Source organism: Aspergillus undulatus (genome assembly GCF_047715775.1).
Source record: "Aspergillus undulatus strain CBS 261.88 unplaced genomic scaffold BDV17scaffold_22, whole genome shotgun sequence".
NCBI lineage: Eukaryota > Fungi > Ascomycota > Eurotiomycetes > Eurotiales > Aspergillaceae > Aspergillus > Aspergillus undulatus.
The window spans coordinates 148,488-163,926 of record NW_027396626.1 but is presented as its reverse complement, the minus strand read 5'-3'; the positions used below and the strand labels follow the sequence as shown (position 1 = coordinate 163,926).

Below are 15,439 nucleotides of genomic sequence, written 5' to 3'. Positions count from 1 at the left end.
CATTATCCTTCATCGGCGCTGTTATCCAATCGCCATCATCTCATTGCAATCATTCTCCGAATGCTTCTGAATCATCTTCCCGAGTCGCCAATTATCATGGAGACATCGTCATGGAGAATTGTCCCGGATGGACTTTCCGCCGTGGGAATGGCCGATGGCGTCAACCTTGTTGCTCAAGCGCGCCTGAAGGATCTGTTCTTCAGGTTCAGGGCTGCAACATAAATGGTCATCTCCCTATCTCGGGATCTGGAGCTGCCTGCAAATGTATACAGAGTAACATACGCCCTACGCGCTGCATATCAGTGACGTCGAGACTCTAAATCCCGTGCCGTCCTGACCCTCTATAAAGTAGCTGTCAAGTCTAGAAAGCTTGTCATTCAGTCATAACAATCACGGCAGAAAATGGGCAAGACACTTGTTTATCCCAAGAGGGATTCAAACACAGTCAGGCGTTATAACCACAGAGGTGAGGCCTTTGACTTGGGAACACTATCAATAATCTAGGTTGCTAACACATTGCTAGCGACCTACGATCTTGGTGCAATCCATTCCATCATCAACTCCAGCCAAGTCCTCCATGTCTCTTTCAACCCCGGTCCTTCTGACCCATTTCCCGCAATTCTGCCCATGATCGGGCAGATGGGGTCCTTCGACTACCCTTCCTCCAGCATTGACGAGCCCTTGGACTGCTATCTCCATGGCTATGTGAGCTCGCGGATCATGAACCTAGCGCGTGCCTCCGAGGGCGAAGGACTACCTATCTGTGTGGCTGCTAGCAAAGTGGATGGGCTGATTCTATCACTTACGCCCAACTCCCACAGCTACAACTATCGCTCTGCTATCCTTCACGGCTATGCAAAGCTTGTGACAGATGAGGCTGAGAAGCTATGGGCGATGGAACTCATCACCAATTCTGTGCTTTCAGACCGTTGGAAACATTCACGTATCCCGCCCGACAAGGCTGAGATGTCCTCAACGGTCATTCTCAAGGTTAGGGTTGTTGATGGGAGTGGAAAGATCCGCGATGGTGGCGTCTCCGACGAGAAGAAGGATACGGGCAATGCAGAGGTCACGGAGCGTGTTTGGGCGGGAGTAGTACCTGTGTGGGAGACGTTTGGAGAACCGATCCCAAGTTCTTCGAATAAGGTGGAAGAGGTGCCGGAATATATCGCTTCGTATGTCGCGACCATGAACGAGCAGAATCAGGGCTATGCAAACTCTGCAGTGGGGGTCACTCTTCCTAAGGAGGAACAGCATTGATGGATGACGATAATTTCAACTTAATCTAATCGTTTTCTTTTCGATTTCCTTTTTGATCGATGTTCTCTCATAGTTATACATGATCTAGTCTGCATTTATACTTGATGCTTCTTTACTCCTCCAGCTTCTTTGTGCCGTTGATGGACGACCGACTGGAGTTAATGAGATATATACTTGCGCTCCCAGCAACAAACCCACCCAGCATGTCGCATACCTTCAACAAACACGGTACCTGATAATTCATTAAACGCATGATGATACTAGACTACAAGTCGAGAAGCTAGCTTAGCTAAGTGCTTACACATGCTTCGGAGAAATTAACTGTGGTGGTTACTTCGAGTTGGGCATGAATTGAGTGGTCGAGACCGACTCCGCATAACCCCGCGTCATAGCTCTGAGTTTCTTTGTTCACGCGTCACAAAGCGCCTCCACCTTCAATCAATACTTAACATTTTCAACTTTAATCTTGACTTCAAACCATCCCAAACTGCTGAAAAACCGCTATACTCTACAGAAGTCTGTAAGTCTCCATTGACCCCTCTATGTCTCAAAATTCTCCTCCGTCCTAACGCAAAGTACATCCAGGAAAACCCAAAAAAACCCTCTCAAACCCACCCCGCACACCCCACCGACCACCAACCCATCCACCAAAATGGTCTCCTCAGACATAGCCTCCTTCCAAGAATACCTGAAAGGCAGCAAACGAATAATGGCCCTCCTGGGCGCCGGAATCTCCGCCTCCTCAGGCCTCCCCACATTCCGCGGCGCAGGCGGGCTCTGGCGATCCTATGACGCGACTGAGCTCGCGACCCCGGAAGCCTTCGAGGCGAATCCAGACCTGGTATGGCAGTTCTACAGCTATAGGCGGCATATGGCGCTCAAGGCGCAACCAAATAAGGCGCATTATGCGCTTGCGAAGTTGGCGAGGAGGAATAGGGAGTTTGTTACGTTGAGTCAGAATGTTGATGGTGAGTTTTTCTGACTACATACTTCAGTTCAGCGGTTACATATGGCCTGGGTAGATCGAGAGAGAAGTTGGCTAATATGAGCGCGGGCTTTAAGGTCTCTCACAACGAGCGAATCACCCACTCGAGCAACTTCATCTCCTTCATGGGAATCTTTTTACGGTTAAATGTACTTCCTATCACTGCAAATATTCTCGCGAGAACGACTTTACGGATCCAATTGTCCCCGCGCTCGCTATACCCAAGGGCTTCCCTGAACCGCGACCATCCACTTCCGACAAGACAGGTGAAAACGCATCGAAGACTTTATCAAACGCACTAGATAAAAAGGAAGACGAAACGCAAGAAGAAATAGAAATCGACATATCAGACGCACGAATCCCACTCAACCCCTTACCCCGAGATGCCCTCCCACAATGCCCAGAATGCAAAGAAGGATTGCTACGACCAGGAGTCGTCTGGTTCGGCGAGGCCCTACCCTCCCAAACCCTCGACTTCGTGGACAATTGGATGCTAGAAGGGCGGATCGACCTGATGCTGGTCATCGGGACAAGTTCGAGGGTCTGGCCGGCGGCTGGCTATGTCGAGCAGGCGAGGTCGAAGGGCGCGAGGGTGGCTGTTGTCAATATGGATCCGAATGATATGGGCAAGGGCAGGTTTACTAACGAGGACTGGTTCTTCCAAGGGGATGCGGGGGTTATTGTGCCGGAAATTCTCAAGAGTGTTATTGGGGAGATCTAGCAAGATGGCGGATGTTGGTTGCCGAGTATCTGGCGACTCTGAGAATTTTGAAGCATTGCACAACGCAACGAGCGGATAAGAATAGCTATATGTATTTTCTAGGAAGTAGTAGACGTAGTACCTAGGCATTACTCCAACAGGTCCCAACAACTATAAAGTGGAGTATAGACTCGGAGCCCCGCGCTTCAAAGTCCAATTCTTCGACTCTTAAAAGGTTCCTGGCATTATTAACCCGTCTTTCGTCTACGGAGTAACTCGGACTTCAGAGTTTGTATAACCCTCTGACCTCGTCACTTTCACAACAGGGCTCGGGGATGTACCTCGTGTCATCAATATATGCGGTTTGATCGGAGATAGCGCCGTTACTCGCAGATAGTCAGCGGTGGCGTTGCATCACTTCAGGATCGCGGGATCAGAGTTGGAGAACATAAATAGTCGCGCCATCCGCAGGGAGGACCATATTTTCGAATTCAACAATTCAGTGACAAGGCAAGATAGTCTCTGTTTCAACCTAAGGCGCGCACTCAGAGTTCAGTGTTCGCAACGACTTCCTACAACTACAACCAGCCAAGCTCGATTTTACATCATACAAGACAAAATGGCTCCCATTTACAACGAAACAACAACAGCCACCGAGCTAACCTCCCACTTCGCCTCCGAAATAAAAGGCAAAGTGATTCTCACCACCGGCCCCTCGCCCCGCAGCATCGGCGCAACATTCGTCGAGACAATTGCGCGCGCAGAGCCGAGCCTGATCATCCTCGCCGGCCGAAGCACCAGCAAGCTACAGCAAACCGCGGAAGCGATTGCAAAGAACAACGCTCAGGTCCCTGTTCGTCTGCTGCGTCTTGATTTGGGTTCGCTGGCGGCTGTTCGTGAGGCCGCGGGGCAGGTTAACAGTTGGGGCGATGTGCCGCGCATTGATGTCGTCGTGAATAATGCGGGTATTATGGGGACGAAGTTCGCGCTTAGCCCGGATGGGTTTGAGAGCCAGTTTGCGACGAATCATTTGGGGCATTTCCTTTTTACGAATTTGATTATTGAGAAGATTTTGAAGGCGGAGGCACCGCGCGTGGTTAATGTTAGTAGTGATGGGCATCGGTTGAGTCCGATTCGGTTTGCGGATTATAACTTCCGGGTAAGAATTCTCTTGATAATTCAGTACAAGAACGCTCGTCTAATGGACATCGACATCAGGAGGGAGAAAACTATAATCCATGGTCTGCATACGGGCAATCCAAGACCGCCAATATGCTGATGGCCGTTTCTCTGGCGGAGAAGCTCGGGTCTAAGGGTCTTTCGGCTTACAGTCTTCACCCCGGCGTCATTTTCAGTACATCTCTTTCGCACGGAATTGAGAATGCCGAGGAGGGGTTTGCGTCTCTGAGTACGTAGCGTGCATAAGCCCCAATGGGGAAAATAGTTGCTGACAGCTATTGCAGATGCCCTTGACCGGGCCCTCGGCAACGCAGAAGGTTTTGAGGGCTTCAAGCAGAAGAACGACCAGCAGGGTGCAGCGACAACGACCTACGCTGCTTTCGCACCTGATTTGAGAGGTAGGGTTACCATTCTGAGAAGCTGAGCGCTATGCTAACGATCTCTTTCTAGACAAAAACGGAGCGTATCTGCAGGACTGTCATGTAGCGGATCCATGGACAGAGACGGTGAAGCCTTGGGCCACAGACAAAGTGGAAGCCGAGCGGTTGTGGAAGTTGAGTGAGAAGTTAGTAGGGCAGGAGTTCAGCTTTTGATAAGTGAGCGCTGAAAATGGGGGTACGCGGATTGTTGCATAGTACTGCTATGTATTGTCGGCTGGGTTGTCAATTTTGCTGCACGTTCAGTCAAGCAGGAGAGTTTTTGGTTAGACAAGGATGGGTGAAAAAGTGCCACTTAGAAATCAGAGAACGAGCGATGAGATTCCACGATTTCATGTAAACAAATTCGATGGTTGGAGGATGATACGTGACGAAGTTAAATTGCGGGGAGTTTCTGGGGTGCCTCGGCCCCCGTGGGCACGGGTGAGTAATCAACTTGGAACATACCTAAACATCCCAACACGAGTACACAGACCTGTAACCTGTTCCAACATAACAACCAAAACAACCTCCAGAAGTATGAAAAATGGAAGTATGACAGACGACACACGCCACTTCACCTCAATCCCCTGGGTCTCCACCCTCCTAACCGACAAAAACTACATAACAACACCTGCCCCCTCCCGCCTCTTCAAATCAACAACAGAAGACAGTTTCTACAGCACAACTCTCAACACACCGGGAACAATCTCGCACTGCCTAGCCCAGTACCGACGTCCACCACAAGATGCCGTCCCATACCAACCCGGCGCAATCCCCACCTCCGAAATCCGCATTTTCTGCACCCTCGGCTCTGATCTAAATGGGTACCCGGGCATCCTGCACGGCGGGATGGTTTCCTCCCTGCTGGATGAATGTATGGGGCTTGTGTTGAGTTTTCGTCTTGGGGGTGGGATGCCGGGGCAGGAGGGGCCTGTTACGGCGTACTTAAGTACGAAGTTCAAGGGACCGGTTAGGACGCCCGGGGTCGTTGTTGTCTCAGGGTGGATTGTGGAGATGAAAGAGAATAGGAAGTGGTTGCTGAAGGGGAATATTCGGGACCATGAGGGGAGGATATTGGCGGAGGCGGAGTGTCTTTATGTTTTGCCTAGAGGGGTTGGGGGGAAAATTTGACTGCTGTGACTGAAGAGTTCGATGCTACAGCGGATCTAGCGATGCCTTTAAGCTGATAATCAAGAAGCTAGATATAAGAAGATAACCAGCCATTTGAAATGTACGGGCCTGCCTGAAAAGCCTTAGATTAAACCTTGATACCTATTCGATGCTCGCATAGTTCGCCAATTCCAGGAGCTTAGCACGCTTTTCCACGATCTTCTTGTCCTTTAGTGGCCACTCCATCAGCTCCGTCTCCTGCAAAGCCTTCTTGATTTTGTTCGGCTTGTTATGGTACCACTGCTCCAGATCAATCAAAAGGTCGCGCGCCGGTATGCTATAGTATTGGCCGTCAATGTTCGAACTTCTCATGGTCTCATAAAGCTTGTGCGCAGGTAGACCCCATGGGTACTTCTCAAGCTCGGGCTCGGTGTGGCCCACCAGCTGCCAGATAAGGCCGTGATGACCGCGTGGGATATCATTGTGGTCCATGAACGGAAGATCCTCCAAGTTTGCCAATTGGTGTACCTCATGACCAGAAAAACTGTGGAAGAATTTGTCCCTAGCCCAGCGGCCATGCCTTTCAAGGCACCAGTGGTAGAACTTCTCGGAAGCATCGCGACCGGAAGGTGGTATATAGTGAGGCTGGACTTTCTCGCGTGCGATATCTTTACCCTCGTCATCAAATTTGATTAAAAGCTGCTCCGGCTCATTCGGGACTTGCAGCCGCTGGATATCCCTCGTCAGCGAACGAACAGCATTGTGAACATGCTCGATGAGATCGAAGCTAATCCACTCGTGAGAGGGTACACCGGAATGATCATTGGAGGGTGCAATAGTCTTGCGATACCACTGAAAGTTCTCTTCATGGAATGACGCCTCGTCAAAGCTATCACACCAGGTTTCAAGTTGCAACAAATCCTCAGCAGAAATGGTAATGAGACCCTTTGCTTCAAGCTGCTTGATCAGGCCCACCTCCCAGCTTCTTCTTTCTGAGCAGTATGAATCCAACTCCGCGCGAAAATCCACTTTATCCCCACTTAGGCTTTTTGCGAATCCCTCCACGACCATAAGTACGGCACGTAGTAGTTTCTCTTCAGTATTGCAGGCGGGACCCATGCGATACTGACCAGGCTCGAGAAGCTTGTCCTCGGGATCGACGATGGTGTAATGACCGTAGGCGCTCACACGAGCATAGGCTGGATCTTCTGTTCGATTCCTGGCGTTCGGCTTCAGCACGGTTCCAATTTTGGCCTTGCGAGGCCCGTGTTTCGGAAGTTGTGGCATTTCGCGTGGAGGTGTGATATCGATCCCACTTTTTTTGATGACTGCCAGGGCGGATTGGATGGGAAAAATGCTCTCGGGGATCAACAGAAATGGATTATTCGTCTCACTCTTCGTCCCACTTTTCGTATCATCGTGGCGTGTCCGGAGTTGCGTCTTCGTTTCGGATTTCTTGCGGGGTGTGTTCTGCGTCGTCGTCTTCTCGTCATTTCCTCGCTTGAAGCCGGACCGGCCAATTCTGGCCATGGCTGAAAGGAAAATGAGATCTTGTAGTGAATGATATAGGGATGGTGAGGTGAATGATAGGAGAGCGAGGAATGTTAAGAGAGGAAGAGGAGGATGATTGCAAAAAAAAAAAAAAAAATAAAAAATAAAAAAATAAGAAAGAAGAAACAACTTTGTTATCCTCTCGTCACATTAAGAGAAAAGTGAAGCATAGAAAAAACTCCAGGGGGGTGTGCTGCTGAGTTATTGTTTGTCAACAGTGAATGCCTGTCTCTTGTAGTCTCCTTGTGTTCTACCCATAGGCACCATCTGCCTTCTTTCCACTCCACCTCATTTCTACTTTGCTGAACCCTGTCCCTGGCCTTCACGACCTGCTACGAACAAATCAATATTTTGGGCGCTGCCATTGAGGGTTTCATCTTCGAGGTTAGTGGCAATTGCAATCTGTGACAGACAGCAAAGCTCGATTCTAGCCTGACGCTACACCTTCAAGACGGACAGGATTCAGTCAAATCTCATTCATCTTCATCCTGCAAAGACTTTCACGCCAAATTTCGAAACCCCAATCAGAGGTGCAACAACAGCCATTACTAGCCCCATTCCTGCGTTTCGATCAACCTCGCGTCACCTGGAGTTTTAACACCGTCCACGGTCTAAAACCTCACACCCTCGATCAGCAAGATACCTTACGCATCATCCCTGTGTAGATCGAGCCAAAGATTACCATGGTAAGTTTTTTTAATTCCGATAAGAATCAACCGACTACTAATCTTGGTGTTGACACCCTCAAGACAAAGCTTACGCCCGAAAGCCTCCAGGGAGACGTCCTTATTGCCATCATAAGCAGCCTCGATAGCCTCGAATCCCTCAAGTCCATGACCCACGCCTCACCAATTCTCCACCAGGCGTACTCGGCAGCTCGATGCGGGATCTTACAATCGACGCTTCAGAACATGAAATATCATGATTTAGTGATACAATCAGATGCTATCGCTGCAGTTCGATCGCGTTGTCTTTTCAGCCAATGAGGGAAGCGACAGGGATACCGTGATCAATCTCCTAGAGTCTCATCAACGAGGGCTCTGCAATAAGCCGACAGGCGCTGACGACCTTATCCAATTAGCTCGCCTGCATGAGATCGCCGTATGGTTCCACGAAGATTTTACCAAGACCATGGTCCGCCCCTAATGGATGCGCGATCTCCACAATGACGAGGTATCGGATATGTTCTGGCTGGCCATGCCACCGTGGGAGATGGATGAGATTGCATGTATTTGGCAGCACCTCGAACACAAAGTCGAGCCGATTGTTAGAGAGGTTGCAGACCGAGATGACATTGGGATTCGACCACCTTGACGCTTGTTCGACGGGGAACATCGGGGTTCTGTTTCTATACAGTGGCACAGGTCTATCACCGCTGATTACCAAAGGCACACGCGTGATCTATCAGTTTCTGGACAAAAGGGGATTTTCGTCAGCCGAATGCGTCAAGAAGAATCTTGGCTTGGAAGTGTTTTCCCTGGACGTGCCATATTTCGAATCGCTGAATCACATTACACAGGAGATGCAGGACATTTGATGGCAACAAAAGCACCCGTTCCGCTATCCAGCAGAGCAATACGAGATTGGAAGCTTCGAGGACTTTAGGCAGCATGTCGCAATACTGCCGGTGGAAAAACGACTCAGTCCATGTTGGGAGCAAATCTGGTCCCAGATACAACCTAGTGGTGGAAGCTTTATGTATGAAGCCTTCGCAAGGCGTTGGAGAACCCAATTCTGTCAGTGGGGATAGGCCCTTTGGGACGAGGGAAGGCTCGAAGACTGGAAGATACTAGACCTATAGAACCATGTCCGTGGTCTTTGATCTACCATAGATTTTTGGTTGTGAGGTAGACAAGACAGTCTTTTGCGGAAATCAATGACGAGGTTGTGCAGAAGCAGACATGGATGATGCTTTACAGTAGATAGTATATCGACACTGGAAAACCAATTCCGGAGTAACTTCAGACACGAACCCTGGACCCCACAACCAATGACGCCCTAAGCGGCCGATCAGAGCGTTCATCGGAACGACCAGACCACGATTGGACAATCGGTGTGCGGCTTGGCCCGCCATGATCATCGTTGCCCCTTTGGCGTTGCCTGCCAAGGTCGAGACCGATGACGTCGTGGTGGATCCAGGAACAATGCTGCTCTTAAGTAGGCCTCTACCGTGTCCCAGGTCTACCCACTTTGCTCTTACCCGCCCTACGACCTTTCAGACTCCTCAGTTGGCCTGGGAGTACGGACCTGGCGATAACACTAAACTCTCACCACCGATAGATGTCGTCATCGCGCAGTTCTCAGCAGACTCGGGAAGGCGGCCCGCGAAAGTATGCCTACAACCGAGAAGGCGCTCGGGAGAGAGAAACTCATCTGTAACTACCCTCGCTGCCATCCCTTATCTTCTAACTTCATTTATCTAGGGATGCTAATGAATGCTTTCGTGAATTTTTAGCTACCTCCCATATTGGGGCTTTTCCGGCTCCGAAAAGTGCGCTCAGCAGTCCGTCGGAACACACCCGAATGTGTCGCGTGACAATGTCCTCACCGTCTTCGCCCAGCTCGCGGCCCTCCGCATGGGCGCTCAGCGAGCGATGATATCCCTCTTCGATCGAACCTCACAACATGTCGTTGCCGAGGCGACTCCGGACCTCGCTCTTCGCGGAGACTGCTCAGATTCGTTGTGGCTGGGCGTGCAACAATTCTCGAGGGAAAGCATCACGATGTGTTACTGCGCTGTGCGGAGCTTTGTGGACGAGGATCGACACATGTTTTTCTGTGGTGGTCTGACGCAGGATAAACGATTCAAGGATCATCCCTCGGTCACAGGCTATCCGCAGAACAGGTTCTACGTGTCAGTACCGATTGTTTCGCCGGACGACTATGTTATCGGGAGTGTGGCAGTTCTGGATGGCAAGCCGAGGGAAACGGTGACGTTAGAGCAAGAGCAGTTCTTGCAGGAGCTCTCGGCTACAGTCATGGATCATCTGCTGGCACAGAGGGCAATGCGGGAAGAGTATCGCGAGGAGAAGATGGTACGGGCTTTGGGGTTATTCGTCAAGGGCAAGGGCAATCTGAGTGAATGGTTCAGCAGTGACGAAGTGCCTGAGAAGAAATATGTGGGTCAACTCGCGCACGTCAATAAGCGGCTGGAGGAGCTACAGGTTTCTACGTCTGGCCGCGGCAGTGAGCAATTGCAGGACGGAGAACACGAACCCGCTGAGGATGGCGAGGCGGAGGATGACGATAATCAAGATGATCCAGTTCACAAATATAAGAAGGATGGGGAGGAACACGAGGAAGCTAAGCCGCCGAAGAAGAAGCGCCCAAAGATGTCTCCCACCACCAGTCAATTGCGAGAATCGATCGCTCCACCCGACGCCCGATCAGTGGTGAATCGCGCAGCTTCAATGATCTATCAAGCACTAGATGTCGAGGGCGCCATGTTTATTGATGCAAGTGTGTATGCTCGTCGCCAGACCTTGAGTTCAACGGCACCGAAAAGCAAGAATAGGGAGGCACATATTGATTCCAAGAATTTGGACGATGACCATGATTCTAGGAGTCTTGTACTTGGACATTATACTTCATCAACCTCGAAAAAGGGCGTCAACCTAGATGATAGCCACTACGTTACTCTATCTGGCGACTTTGTAGGCCATCTGATTGACAGATATCCTCGAGGTATGATCTTCCATCTGGAGGAAGACGGATCCATCTCCTTGAGTTATGAAGGACTGGCCGACAACATGGACTATGCACAATCAGGTAGCCGTGGAGCTTTAACAACCGAGCCGGAGCTGGAGAATATGCAGCAAGAAGAGCAGGACGTTCAACGACTCAAGAAGATCCTTCCGGATGCCCGCTGTATCGCTATATATCCTGTTTGGGATTTCCAACGCGGACGGTGGTTCACTGTTTGTCTTGTATGGACCAATGACCCTGGCCGGGTGCTGTCGGAACCGAAGGATCTCACGTATCTGGCCGCATTCAGCAACACCGTCATGGCGGAAGTGTCACGCTTAGACCTAGAGGCAGCGGACCGGGCTAAAAGTGATTTTATCTCGTCGATATCGCATGAGCTGCGGTCACCCCTGCACGGATTGCTGGGAACCGTAGAGCTGCTCCAGGAGTTGGTTGAAAGCTACGCCCAACGGTCCCTGGTCGAGACCATCTACAGCTGTGGCCGAACATTGCTTGACACTCTCAACCACCTCTTGGACTATGCAAAGATCAACACTCTCACCCAATCGTCTTCGCAAAGCCCTGGCCCATCAATGCCCAGGGGGCCAGTATCTGGGTCTCTTCAAGAAGAGGACCTTAGCGTCTTGGTGCAGGAAGTGGTGGAGGGCCTCCTCGCGGGTACAGAGTATCAGCGTCAGGGTCAAGCAAGTCACGGAAGCGAGGCTTCCACTGAAAAAGAAAGTAAAGAAGGTAATCCGGCGTCCCGGCTGATGACCATCGTGGACATCGAATGGAAGGATAGTTGGTTGTTTAACATTTACTCTGGTGCATGGCGCCGGGTGGTCATGAACCTCTTCGGCAATGCTCTCAAATATACTCAAAGTGGCTATATTCAACTGCTTATGAAAAGCGATACCCTTCTGGAAAATGGCCAAGAAACTCCCGCTGTCCATATGACGTTCAGTGACTCTGGACGAGGGATGTCCCAGGACTTCCTTACGAACCATCTCTACAGTGCATTTTTGCAAGAGGACACGACCTCGCCTGGACTCGGAGTCGGGCTTCATCTGGTATACCAAATGGTCAAATCCCTCAAGGGGACAATCGAGTTCACTAGCGCACTTGGTAGAGGAACCGCCGTTGACGTTATTCTTCCCGTCGAGCTTCCCGCGCAATCAACTATCCTTGCTCCTCCCCGAGGCCCATTTGTCTCACTCAAAGAGCAACTTTCCGAGAAAACAGTCTCGTTATTTATGCGCAGCTCCAGAGAGGGTGATCTAGGATTCGCAACAGAAGTCTTCGACACAATTCTGGTCAGTCTCGGACACATGATCTCAGAGTGGTTTGGGCTGCGCGTCTTGACGGCGGAAGAGACGACCTCTCAGATGCCGGACTTCGTGGTAGTGACTGAGCATGAGTACCGCAATTACTACCAGGAGGGCTCTAATCTGCCAATCACTGATAGCGCGGCCATTCGACCAAGCTACCCTTTGATCGTTCTCTCCGCGCGAACAAGTAGCTGGGAGGCCATCGAAGAGAGTGTGGAGGGTTCGGTCATTTTCCTTACCCAGCCGTAAGTTCTTGTTCCTCATCGTCTGAACCCTGGTAGTCAACACGTGCTAACCTTCAATTTCTATATCAGTGTGAGTCCGAAAACACTAGCAACAGCATTCAAACACTGTCTGGGCCCGAGCACACGATCTCGTGGGTCATCGCAACCGAGTTTGTCTCCACCAGTGAAGCCAGCGGCAGACGAGAAATTGCCATTTGAAAGCCTCCCTGCAGAAAATACAAATGTCCAGAAAGATGAGACATTGGATCCCGTCGTGGCCAATGTGTCTGAAAAGGGCAAAGACGGACAGAGTAGATCGCCTAGAGAAGAGCCCTACAATGAGAAGGAAGGGACCAAAAGAATCCTTCTAGTAGACGACAACCAAGTGAATCTCAAGGTAGTTTGTCGATTCTCAGACTCAAATTTCTCAGCTCCTAATTAGGCCTACTAGATCGTTGAGATGTGCGTCAAAGCCGCTGCGTTCCCATATGACTCCGCCAAAAACGGCCTCGAAGCGCTTGAAAAGTTTAAAGCAACCAGATATGATTTGGTAGTCATGGGTCAGTTACTCTTGCCCAAATACAATCCTCTAAGCTCAAAAGCTGACTTTTCCTAGATATCTCGATGCCCATAATGGACGGCCTGACTGCAACTCGTGAGATCCGCCAGGTGGAGAAGAAGTCGTCCACCGGCCTCCCACCAGCAAGCATTGTCATCCTTACCGCGGCTCTCTCCGGATCCATGCAACATGAGGCCACTATGAGCGGAGTGAACATGTTCTTGACGAAGCCAACGCCACTGAAAAGACTCAGGCAGATCTTGAAAGATCTTGCTGAGGGCAAGGAGGTGCAACAGGAACCGCGATGAGACGCGTTGTCTTCCTGTTACGAGTAATGATTTACGAGCGTTTGTACGATATCCGGTGTTTTCGATAGATTGATTCTTCTATGTACATTTACATTTTCCCCGCTTTCTTTGCTTTGGGCCAGAGCCTACGGTGTTTTGAGTGTGTGAATTGGGCACGATTTATAGAAAATAGACTCGTTCTGTTTGACGGAGAATATAAAATTGCATCAAGAATTTTTTTTTCCAAAACTCCAGTTGAGATATTCTCCATTCGTCCTGCATCGTTTTCGTGCCTGGAAGTTGTGCAAAAGATCAGCTCACGCGTAACGATATTCAGCATCCCCTTCTGATGTCAACGTCGAAAAGAGAGCTCTACCAGCGAGCTCGCTTGACACAATTCCTCTCCGCTACCATTCCGCCCTCAAGGTGTTCCGTCAGTCGTTCATCATACTCAGATAGAATGTACCGCAATCACGCAGGAGTAAGAACATGATCTCAGGCAAGTGAAAGAAACAACTAATGAAGCAAATCCAATGTAGGCTACTTCTTCTATCGCTAAACCCCAAATCATCTGTGTTTCCCATTCGCCCGGGACACCACTGAAACAAGGGCTAGGTAGTGTCTGACACGAACCACATGTAGGAAAAAGCAGACGAAGCGTTCATCCCCTTCTCAGAATCGAATATCTAAGACGCAGGAACATTCAACCCCGGACACTCCCAATCCTCATTACACTCGTAGCAGTGCACAGAGTAAGTAGAGCCACTAGCAGCCACATTGGCATACGGTTCATCGTTGTCGATTGTCGCGAGCGAGTAACGGCATTGTTGGCTGGGAGGGTGTGAGAATTCGGATGAATCTGGACAGGGTCGAGAGAAGAGAAAGAAGAGTATGTAAGGGGGACTTACGCGAGTAATATACACAGCGTCGGGACAGTGACGCTATCCGTCAGCAGGGTGACTTCACGGGATCTGGTGGTGTATATAGCCTGTTCAGCCTAGCTTTAACCGGAGAGAGAGAAGTGGGTCGTGGGAACTGCAGTAGGTAAAATTAACTGGCAGTCAATTCAAGAGGAGAACTCACCCGTATGGAAACGTAGGACACGGCCGGTCCTTCGGAGGGATAGACGGATCGACGTAGGGGATGTCGACTATATCCGTTCGGGGTTCGCTCCCATCGAGCTGGGGCGCTTCTGTTATGTTCTGGGGACAATCAAGAACAAGGTTAGAGGGTTTTGTTGCGAAAGTTGAGCTTGTACTGGATCTTGGTTGCACTCACAAGCTGGACGGCGATGGTTCTTGGAAGGGAACCGATTAGGAAAAAAGGTAGGAATGCTGTGGGCTTCATGATTGAGAATGTCCTTAGAGTGGTACTGGCTGTCGAGGTTAATAATGGAGACAGTGAGATATCATACGGAGGGGGACGTCAGCCATATTTATGTCTCTTTCTTCATAGCGCCGATGAGAGCGCAGGATTGAGCATCTTTTAAGTTAGAAGGTTAGTTTTGAGACAACGTACCTTGGAGTCCTACAGGCGCGCTGCACCCAATAAATATATCGTCCAATAAACGAGCCCTAACTGACTAGCCAGATTTAACTGAAGCCAATCGGTCTGAGACAAGGCCAGCCACCCAAGGAATGCCACTTCACTCGGTGGATGCATCACATTCGATCTGACGATAACGTTTGGTTTGGGGGCCGCTTAGTGCTGATTCTCGCAAGCCTGCTGAGGCTGAGTGCTTCTAGATCCCTGTCAACGCCCAGGCTCTGTCCTGCCCTATCTTCAGTTGGATCTCATGGAGCGTGCTCACTCTCTACCAGAGTAAATGGATTATATGGTGAGCGCTTTAGCCGGAGCTCGGGGCAATAGAAGCAGCTTAATATAGATCCGTGTGGTGTAGCCTATATCTACTTTGTAGACGCTCATCATCTGCTTCAAGATGGTGAATCCCTCACAAAGAGTCCCTCCACGTGAGATACTATGCCTCATATGGATTCTAGGTGAGGCGAGGTTTTTTTTTTTTTTTTTTTTTTTTTTTTTTTTTTTTTTTTTTTTTTTTTTTTTTTTTTTTTTCATTTCCCAAGGTTGTTGACTATTGACCTCGCCCCCTTCGCAACCGCATACCACACACTACTGTTGTCCCGAAATATTCC

The 15,439-nt window shown here is 49.9% G+C and overlaps 8 protein-coding genes across 8 annotated transcripts; 6 read left to right on the top strand and 2 right to left on the bottom strand.

Moving 5' to 3' along the window:
* The first annotated feature begins 16 nt into the window (after window positions 1-16).
* Window positions 17-1,635, top strand: BDV17DRAFT_262615 (pyridoxamine 5'-phosphate oxidase family protein). Its single transcript, XM_073757804.1, has 2 exons — window positions 17-466; window positions 524-1,635. Exons 1-2 carry the CDS (start codon window positions 403-405, stop codon window positions 1,258-1,260), a joined length of 801 nt encoding a protein of 266 aa, XP_073615869.1. The 5' UTR covers window positions 17-402; the 3' UTR covers window positions 1,261-1,635.
* Window positions 1,636-1,718: 83 nt separating this feature from the next.
* BDV17DRAFT_262614 (SIR2 family NAD-dependent protein deacylase) lies at window positions 1,719-3,139 on the top strand. Its single transcript, XM_073757803.1, has 3 exons — window positions 1,719-1,780; window positions 1,846-2,228; window positions 2,323-3,139. Exons 2-3 carry the CDS (start codon window positions 1,913-1,915, stop codon window positions 2,964-2,966), a joined length of 960 nt encoding a protein of 319 aa, XP_073615868.1. The 5' UTR covers window positions 1,719-1,780; window positions 1,846-1,912; the 3' UTR covers window positions 2,967-3,139.
* Window positions 3,138-5,024, top strand: BDV17DRAFT_262611 (putative short-chain dehydrogenase). The gene is made up of 4 exons (XM_073757802.1): window positions 3,138-4,104; window positions 4,164-4,353; window positions 4,409-4,522; window positions 4,575-5,024. The coding sequence occupies exons 1-4, from the start codon at window positions 3,565-3,567 to the stop codon at window positions 4,715-4,717; spliced, it is 987 nt and encodes a 328-aa protein (XP_073615867.1). The 5' UTR covers window positions 3,138-3,564; the 3' UTR covers window positions 4,718-5,024.
* BDV17DRAFT_262610 (PaaI family thioesterase) lies at window positions 5,011-5,710 on the top strand. Its single transcript, XM_073757801.1, has one exon. The coding sequence runs from the start codon at window positions 5,081-5,083 to the stop codon at window positions 5,672-5,674; it is 594 nt and encodes a 197-aa protein (XP_073615866.1). The 5' UTR covers window positions 5,011-5,080; the 3' UTR covers window positions 5,675-5,710.
* Window positions 5,711-5,815: 105 nt separating this feature from the next.
* On the bottom strand, window positions 5,816-7,183 carry BDV17DRAFT_291029 (uncharacterized protein; the record flags this gene model as incomplete). Its single annotated transcript, XM_073762040.1, has 1 exon — window positions 5,816-7,183. One exon carries the CDS (start codon window positions 7,181-7,183, stop codon window positions 5,816-5,818), a length of 1,368 nt encoding a protein of 455 aa, XP_073615865.1.
* A 612-nt stretch (window positions 7,184-7,795) lies between these two features.
* Window positions 7,796-9,105, top strand: BDV17DRAFT_262609 (uncharacterized protein). The gene is made up of 2 exons (XM_073757800.1): window positions 7,796-7,890; window positions 7,954-9,105. Exon 2 carries the CDS (start codon window positions 8,295-8,297, stop codon window positions 8,739-8,741), a length of 447 nt encoding a protein of 148 aa, XP_073615864.1. The 5' UTR covers window positions 7,796-7,890; window positions 7,954-8,294; the 3' UTR covers window positions 8,742-9,105.
* Window positions 9,106-9,690: 585 nt separating this feature from the next.
* On the top strand, window positions 9,691-13,135 carry BDV17DRAFT_82217 (GAF domain-containing sensor histidine kinase). Its single transcript, XM_073765182.1, has 2 exons — window positions 9,691-12,461; window positions 12,531-13,135. Exons 1-2 carry the CDS (start codon window positions 9,781-9,783, stop codon window positions 12,880-12,882), a joined length of 3,033 nt encoding a protein of 1,010 aa, XP_073615863.1. The 5' UTR covers window positions 9,691-9,780; the 3' UTR covers window positions 12,883-13,135.
* Window positions 13,136-13,804: 669 nt separating this feature from the next.
* On the bottom strand, window positions 13,805-14,805 carry BDV17DRAFT_82210 (uncharacterized protein). Its single transcript, XM_073765181.1, has 4 exons — window positions 14,565-14,805; window positions 14,370-14,488; window positions 14,195-14,257; window positions 13,805-14,117 (listed from the first exon to the last, which is right to left on the bottom strand). The coding sequence occupies exons 1-4, from the start codon at window positions 14,631-14,633 to the stop codon at window positions 13,973-13,975; spliced, it is 396 nt and encodes a 131-aa protein (XP_073615862.1). The 5' UTR covers window positions 14,634-14,805; the 3' UTR covers window positions 13,805-13,972.
* Between the last annotated feature and the right edge of the window lie 634 nt (window positions 14,806-15,439).